This window comes from Ursus maritimus, unplaced genomic scaffold (genome assembly GCF_017311325.1).
Source record: "Ursus maritimus isolate PB19 unplaced genomic scaffold, ASM1731132v1 scaffold_7, whole genome shotgun sequence".
Lineage (NCBI taxonomy): Eukaryota > Metazoa > Chordata > Mammalia > Carnivora > Ursidae > Ursus > Ursus maritimus.
In genome coordinates, this window is record NW_024426885.1 from 52,576,409 (window position 1) to 52,585,378 (window position 8,970).

Sequence of the window (8,970 nt, forward strand, 5' to 3'; positions counted from 1 at the left end):
CAATAAGGACATGAAAAGATGCTCAACATCACTAATCGTTAGAGAACGTAAATCTGCAATGATGAGTCACTATCTTGCTCCCAGTAGGATGGCTACTGCCAAAAAAAAAAGGGGGAGGAAATAAGCAGTGTAGGTGAGGATGTGGAGAAATTGGAACCCGTGTGCGCTGCTGGGGGAATGTAAATGGTGCGGCCACCGTGGAAAACAGTCTGGTGGTTCCTCGAAAAGTTTAACGTAAAATTACCACACGATCTAACAAATCCAGTTCTAGGTATGTTCCCCCAAAGAACTGGAAGCAGGGACTTGAACAGGTATTTGTATCCCCATATTCCTAACTGTATTATTTACAATAATCAAGTATTGATAGTATAACATGGATGAACCTTGAAAACATTAAGTGAAACTAACCAGACATAAAAGGACAAATGTATGATTTCTTCTATGTGGTGCCTAGTATAGGCAAATTACTACAGAAAGAAAGAATAGTGGTTGCCAGACGCTGGGGGAAGAGTGCAATGGGGAATTACTGTTTAATACGTATGGAGTTTCAATTTGGGATGATGAAAAAGTTCTGGAGATGGGCAGTGATGACGGTTGAACAACACTGTGAATGTACCTAGTGGACTTAATGCTACATTTAAACGGTTAAAATGGCAAATACTATGTTGTGAATATTTTATCACAATAAAAATTTTATGGTATTGAGAAATAGGGAAAAATACTATTATTAGTTCCAGTAACAGTTGCATCAGCATAAAGATCCTTCTCAAAATTAAAAATTATCAGATATTATTTGCGATCTTGCATTTGCCAAGAGCAACTGACATTGCTTTTGATTATACGAATTGAAAATGAAGTTAATAGGAGTGTAAATCTTGATAAGCTGTTAAATGCATTTGCAGAAAAGTCAGAACAAATCAAGTTTATATTGTTACTCAGTTATCGCTATTACCCCAGGATATTTTATGAGTAATAAGACCTTTTTAAAGGAAAAGCTTTACATTTTAGTTCTTTTAGCAGCACTTTTTTCCTGCTTTTTGATAAAGAGATTCTCATTTCCATTTTGACTGGGCCCCACAAATCATGTACTTGGCCCTCCCTGACGCCCGCTTTACCAGTGACAGCCTGTCCATTTCTGACGGAGTCCTTTTGCCCCTGTGGCTCAGCTGTGTCACCTCTCAGATGGGAATGAGGCGTACCCTGCTTCAGAGAATTGGTGTGAAATGCGCGCACAGTGGTTTGGCGAATACTGGTGGCGTTGTTGTTCACACCAAGTCTGTTTTAACCATTGCCTTTTCTGCAGGCTGAGTCTTGAGACTTATCTAAAATGAAGAAATGTAATTCATTATTTCCTATGGAGCTTTCCCGACTTTTGAGAGAGAACCTAAATGACTCATTTTGTTCATAAAGGCACCCTTTATCTAGACTGGTGATCTCATGGATGGAATTTATTTCTTCATGTGACTAAAAGCAAAGTATGAAAATGACGCCAAAACACTGAACTCCAGTCAAAGGTCTTAAAGCCTAAAATTTCAAATACTGTTTCTCATAACCCTTCTAGCTTCTAAGCAGCCCCAAGTAAAAACAACACAAGGCGAGCTGAGTCCCCCCAGCGCCTTCCCTGGGCAATCTGCAAGCCTCAGACCGCGGAGGAAACAGCGCTGCTGTAAGCAAAGAGGCACAGATGGCCCAGCAGTAGGGCGGCTGCACTTAGGAGCTCTGCTGGGTTAGAGGACGGAGTCTGAGAGCCAAGAAGGGACCAAGGCGGAAGCTGGGGTCTCAAATCTGAACGCATGTCACGCACACTTAGAGCACACTCCAACAATATCCTGACCATCGGTACAGGTGACACTGTTAACCCACTGTCACTGGAGGTTTCCTGAGCCCTGAGGACATCCTGCCGAATCTCCCTAGAGATGGTACCATGCACAGGTGACTGACTTCGGGGTGGCACTGGGACCTGGGGACAAGCTCTCGTGTCAAGAGATTAGCCCTGGAGAACCAAACTTGTAACTGATCAATAGGTTAACAGGCTGGTTGGGGGCAGAATTCCAGTTGCTCCACTGCTCATGCCTCCCGCAAGCTGGCCAGCATCTCCCTCCTGCAGGCCTGTGGAATCCACTTTGAAGTGTTCTCTCTCACTGGCCATCCCTCAGACAGGCCCTCCCACTGCCTAACCTTTGCCCTTTCTAATTGCCCTGATCTCATCCCAACCTCCATAGCTATGTTTAAAGTCCACCTCTGGGGAATACACAGATTGAGTGTTCCAGATAATCCCCTTTCCAGTCCTGCTTGACATCTGGCCAGCAGGCTGTGGACCTGGACTTCCTGGGACGCTGGCTGGGGTTTGAGCAAGACCTCAGTGCCTACCTGGCTTCAGGATGAAGCTGGCCACCGGCTTCTTGGTCTTGTGGCTCAGTCTGGGGGGTGGCCTGGCTCAGACTGACACCAGCCCCGAGGCAGAGGAGTCCTATTCAGACTGGGGCCTTCGGCACATCAGGGACAGCTTTGAATCTGTCAACAGCTACTTCGATTCCTTTCTGGAGCTGCTGGGAGGGAAAAATGGAGTCTGTCAGTACAGATGCCGATACGGTGAGTGCCCGGCTTCTCCTCCTGCGGGACCTGTGGACAGCTGGAGCGGGGTCCGTCGTCATGCTCCTCTCCCTGTCAGCCAGCTCCTAAGTCGGCTGGCCAGATTCAGCAAATAAAAACACAGGACTCCAGTGAAATGTGAATTTCAAACAAACAACCAATAATTTGTTAGTGTATTTGAAATATTTGCGACACAGTCACACTGACAAATCATTGCGTGGTTATCTGAAATACGAATTTCACTGAGCTTCCTGTATCTTTTCTAACGGACTTACTCCAGGGAGTCTAGCTCCCCGGGGCCATTTTAAGGAGTTTGTTATGAGGCCAGTTCCGAGGAACAGGAAGCAGAGGTGGGGGGAAAGAAGATGAGGGGTCTTTGGGAGGAGTTCCTAGGGATGAACACTGGAGATGAACATTCGAGAAAATTCTGGCAGCGGGTCAAACAGCTTCCTCAGTCACGCTGTGCTAAGTTTGGAGATGGGTTCTCCTTTCTCCCTCATGCAGTTCACACCTTCCTTCCAGCTCTGTCAGTCTCTGATGGGCGTCGGTGTGTCTGACCCTCCCAGGAGGGCAGTCCCTGCCGCCGCCGCCTCAGTCAGCAATGGCAGGCCTTCAGGGGACAGGGAGGGCTTGCTGCCAGCCGTCTCTGCCCACCGGGGTCGGGCTGAGCAGGCCCCGCTCGGTCCCTCAGGCCTGATGTCCGATGCACAGTCGGGAACGGGTAGGAGCTCCACCTTGCCGGAGCTGTGAAGGGGGTACCTGGGAGCGGGGGGGCACCGGTGGCTGCCGGGAGGAGTCCCCGGCGTCAGCTCCCTTCTCTGCACCGGGAGTGGTGTAAGGGCAGCAGAAAGCGAGGCCCTGGCCCTCGCAGCCGGGAGGCGGGGGAACTTTAAATGCAGCCGAGCAGGTTTTCGAAAGATACGCAGTTTCACATGGCGTTAGGTTTATGGTTTAGCTTATCAAACATTTCATCATGAGATTGGATAAAATTGGTGAGTCAGTCCAGCCTAGCAGGAAACCATTCGAGCAACATTTTCTCCAAACACTCAGTAGATAAAACTCAGCTTCGAGAGAGACTCTCAAAAGGGCTGCTTACTTGCTGGACTCACCCAGTCTCGCTCACTCCCTTTTACCTTCGAGCCAGGGACATCCCTACCTTACGAACCACAAGTGACTCAGAGACAACGGGTCATCCTTGCAGCAGAGCCCAAAGCCTTGCAGGACACACGTTTTAACCACACGCAGTTACGGTGAACAAAGGAGCTGCAGCTTCTCTGTGAAGATCCCATGGGGTAGAAAGCCATCTGCGCTAGGACCCCGTGGGCCCCTAGCCCCGTCTTTGTCCAACGTGGGTTGGACAAATGCAGAAGTGCCTGGTCACTGGACTGAGATCACCCAGTTTGCAACAACGGTGCAGGAAGGGAGTTAACTCACTTCACGTTTTGAATAAATACAGGTGCTGTTTTCCTTCCTAGAGGCTCTCAGAGACTTAGGTCTGTGGTTTAGCAAATACATAACCACAGGAATTTTTTAGGAAAACAAGACTCAAACCTTCCTCTTCCTTCTCTAGCAAAATAGCATTTAAAGATGTCAGCAAAATTTGGTTGCAAGCCTCTCCCTGGGCAGGCCCAGCAGTCACTGAAGGGGGATGGGGGACAGTCAACAGAGACATTGCAGGAAGGCAAATAACTCCAGTCACTCCGAAAACAGAGCCCATAAGGAGGGGCCTGAAAAACACGCAGGAAATACGGGATTAAGCCTTATTACCTTTGGAACTCGGTGGAGCCGAGAACCTGGAGGCTGTGGCCAAATAGTACAAAATATCTTCTCGGGTTGACTGTGAATGAAGCAATCTTTGGAAGAGATAATACCTAATAATTAGCTGAGTCCCTGTCCTTTCTCAGTTTGCTTTCTGATACACTTCTTGTGCATAACGCTTCTCTCTTTAAAGCGGTGGTTCTCAAACTCCCGTGTACTTTGAATCGGCTGGTGGGCTTGCTTAAAAAGACTGCTGCCCCTCCCCCCCTCCCCTGCCTCCTCCCCCCTGTTTCTGATTGGGTAGAACGGTAGGTAGGGGTGGGGCCAGAAAATTTGCATTTCTAAGAGTTTCCAGGTGATTTTGGCCCTGCTGGTCCCGAGACCACACTCCTGAAAAAAAAAATCTGCTTTGAAGGCTACAATCTTTTGTCAGAGAAAATAATTTAACCACAATTAGTCTACAAGAAAAAATTTCTATTTGGTAGGTACTTAACAACTACTTAAAACCTTAGTTCTCTATCTTGGCCCTGCACTTAACAAGCACCTGGGGGGCTTTCAAAACTGCTGCCCAAACCAATTTAATCAGAATCTCCGTGGGTTGGAGATATCAGTATTTTTAATATTTCCCAGGTGATTATCAAGTGCAGTCAAGGTATGGAGCGCTATTTTAAGAGGTCATTCTTGGAGAACTTCAGCCCATGGGTTGTTCAGACAGGTGAAGGTGTATTTGTGTCCTACAACATTGTGTCAACGTTCCTTTCCCCACTTCGGAGATCTACAGCAGCTTGTTTTCATGTCAACACGCAAAATCTGTAATTGCCAAGGATCGGGCTGTACATATAATGAGATTCAGCAGGTATCAATAACAGGTGTAGCCGAACTGCTATCAGGGATCTGCACTAATGTAAACAAGATTCCCTCTCCCGCCCCCCGGAGATGCTGAGCCAATAGGTCTGTGGTAGGACTCTGGAGCTGCACAGGTGGCTCTTGAACCAGACTTTGAGAAATAACTAGTAATGGAAAAATCATGGGTTTGAACTGGGGGTAGGGGTGCGTGAATTCCATTGCTGGTGACCTTGGGCAAGTTACCTAACTCTCTCAACCTTTGCTGAGTCATGTTTATAAATAATGTTAATAACACCTACCTTACAACCTATAAGGTTGTTATCAGAAAGATAATACATATAAAGAATTAGTGCTATGTGTGGATCATGGCAGATACCAAATTTTATAAACGTTATGAGAAAGATGGTCTGTTGAACAGGTTAACTATGCATTCAGATTCTTCCCGTTCTCCTTCAACATAAAATTTAAAAAACACAGAAATCCCAGTGGCTGGACAACACCCTCTCAACTTCTGGAAGAAATGATGATTTAAGTGTTCTGTGCCTTTGTGAAGGTCTTTGGATGAGGGTATTTGGAGCAGAGTTTCTGTGTCTTTATTCACACTTTGATAAAAGGACCTCATGATGAATTTCTCCTTGGGTTTAGTTCTAGAAAAAGTATCTTTAAATATAGGTCTTCTTTTTTCAAGAGGGTGTTTTATCTGTGTAAAATCTAGAGCAAAATTTTATGAGCCTGTGAGTTTGTGTCTTTTTCCAGGGAAAGGATTCACAGCCTTCATCAGATTCGTAAGGGGATCCATAGCCTGAGAAAAGGAAATAGCCACTGGTTCAGAGGCAAAGATTGTTCTCGTGCTAAGGTGACCCAATGTCCCAGTCTGCTGGGGACTGAGGGAAGAGGCAGGGTCAGGGTGGGGATTCCTGGGATATGGACTTCCAGCACTAACACAGAGGCAGTCCCAGGCAAACCAGGACAAGTTGGTCATCCTCCCTCCTGCAGTAACTTACTCTGTTTTAGGGACTGAAATGGAGTTTATTGCTTCAGTAAAATTGTCGTAGTTCTGCTTTATTCCCTTGATGTGTTCCTCATGCTATATTTGAGTGTTCCTGGAAGGATATATGTTTATTTTTTTAAAAAGATTTATTTATTTATCTGAGAGAGAGCCACACACGAGCAGGGCAGGGGCAGAGAGCGAAGAAGAGAGAATCTCAAGCAGACTCCCTGTGAGTCTGGAGCCCAATTCGGGGCTCATCCTACGACCCTGAGATCATGACCTGAGCTGAAATCAAGAGTTGACGCTTAGCCAGCTGAGACACCCAGGTGCCCCTGGAAGGATGTACATTTCAAATGAAGTACTTTGATTCTTTAGTAGATTCCCAGGGGAGCACAGTTTCTGCAGGAGCCAGCTGGGTGGGGAGAAGAGACACACCCTCCCGGGACGACGAAACCCTTGACCTGGGTAATAAAGCCCAGAAGTTTTTACTGTTCTTTTTGTGTCGTGCCTGTGGCAGAACTCTGCTTTCGGGGCTAAACCTCCCCCTGACTCTCCCTCGTTTGTCTCTCAAGGGTCTGGCGTGTTCTGTGGTGTTTCACTTTGTTCAGAAGGTTTTCATTTTCATAAGATCAAGTCTGTCAGTCTTTTTCTTTATGGCTTCTCAGGGTTGTGTCTTAGAAAGCCAACCTCACATCACAATTAGAACACCCTTCTGTTCGTTTTTTCTGTGAAAGCAACCATAGCTAAAATGTAATAAAGGACTTGCTGTGTTCCAATTAAACTTTTTTACGGACACTAAAATTTGAGCTTCATGTAATTTTCACATGAGGCTAAATATTATCCTTGTTTTGACTCCCCCCCCACCCAATTAAAAATATGAGAACAATTTTTAGCCGGCAGGCTATACAGAAACAGGCAATGGGCTGGTCTTGGGCCATCGTTTGGCAACCCATGAACTAGAGGACCAAGGGGTCAGCCTCCCGTTCCTGTAAATAGCCGAAACCAGAAAATAAAATTCATCTGTGGACATAGTACATTATCGGTGCCTAGACTCAAAACATCAAACCGTAAAGACTCAGTGCAACTCAAAACAGCTCAAACTGTAAGTTGAGGATATAGTAAATTATTTCTGCCCAGACACAAACCAACACCCTTTTTCTTAGAACTTTTCTTTCAAGCTTCATTCCTAAATGGAATTCCTACAGCTAATCCTGAACTATTAAATACAAAAAATAAATAAATAAATAACAGGACAGGTAGGAAGTGTCTGGAGTTGGAGTTCTATTAGCTTTCAAACTGGGATATCAGAATTTTATCTTCTGTGAGTCATCAAACACGAAAAAAGGCAGAGGGTAACCCAGGAAACCTCACTGCATCTGCTGCAAAAGCTCTTTCTCAGCAAAATTACTAAAGAGATAAGTATTATCACAAAATTTACACATTGCTTTCTTCCTGAAAAATTTCCCTCCTAATTTCTCTAAAGCTAGTATGTGTAGGACATTTGTAAAAGACCAATCCAAAGAAAAAATAAAATCACCATAATCATCTTATCTACAAGAGACAATTCACATTCAATCTATGCCATAGGGTGATTATTTTCATTATGTGTAAATTTGATTACTAACATTATTTAATACATTTTACCCATTCCGCAAGAGTTGGTAATTCTCTCTCTCTCTCTCTCACACACACACACACACGCATGTGCACATACAGAGTAGGTTGGTACCTTATGAGTGGTAGGTTACATTTCTCAAGAACTTTGCAAAGTTATGTAGGGATTACTGGTGGGCTGGCAGACTCCATCAATAAGCACAGTTCCTCTCCATCACAAATAAGAAATGTTGGGTGAAAAGAAAACACTAAAAAAATGTACACCCTCAGCTCGAATGGAATAAAGGGAAACCTGTAAGTTCCAGTTGAAAGGGAATAGCAGTGCCAAAGTGGTGAGCAGGGGCTGATGCTAAAAACCTTGGAGTTTTTAGTCTGGAACATATGTAGATTCCAGGGGCTGAAGAATGGGTTTTAATACTCATACAAAGAGGGGCGCCTGGGTGGTCCAGTCAGTTAAGCATCTGCCTTTGGCTCAGGTCATGATCCCAGGGTCCTGAGATCGAGCCTCTCATCAGGCTCCTTGCTCTGCTGGGGAGCCTGCTTCTCCCTCTCTCTCTGCCCTTCCCCCCTGCTTTGCTCTTTCTCTCTCTCTCTCTCAAATAAATAAATAAATATTTAAATATTTAAAACTATTAAAAAAGTACTCATACAAAGAGAGGAAGGGTAGCTTTCACTTGTAAGAATTGGGAATTTGGAACTGATTAGTCTGTATAAAGCTTAGAGCCCGAGGAGCTGCCCAGTCTGTTTAAATGGATTAGAAAAGATCTATCCAATATTCCAAGAAAGTAGCAGGGATGGTTTCCACCCCCTTGGGGCTGAGGCTTGAAGGCAGAATAAAGAGCACCCACCAAAAAATCACTACTCCATGTGTAAGACTGATGAATCACAGACCTGTACCCCTGAAGCATTCTTTGTTAATAATAAAAAATTTATTTTAAATTTAAAAATCACTACTCCAAACATATTCTATTCACAGGTGAGGAATTTGAACTTATACAGTTGGCCTGGTGTGAGCTCCAAGCTGAGAAATTAACAAAAATACTAGTGTTTACAGAATCTTAAGACTCTTGGAGCCACAGCAAAGGTAACTGAGGAACCGCTCTGTAGTACCTGACTCGGGGCCCAGGAATTCCTTTAGAAACACAAGCCCTCCTGAAGTTGAAGTCTTA

The 8,970-nt window shown here is 45.0% G+C and overlaps 1 protein-coding gene across 2 annotated transcripts in view; it reads left to right on the forward strand.

The window, feature by feature from the left end:
• The first annotated feature begins 2,381 nt into the window (after nt 1-2,381).
• PLA2G12B (phospholipase A2 group XIIB) overlaps nt 2,382-8,970 on the forward strand; it is a 22,189-nt gene continuing 15,600 nt past the window's right edge. For both annotated transcript variants that reach the window (XM_008696023.2, XM_040624533.1), the window contains exon 1: nt 2,382-2,592. In XM_008696023.2, the coding sequence (XP_008694245.1) occupies nt 2,382-2,592 (211 nt within the window). The remainder of the gene's footprint in view (nt 2,593-8,970) is intronic.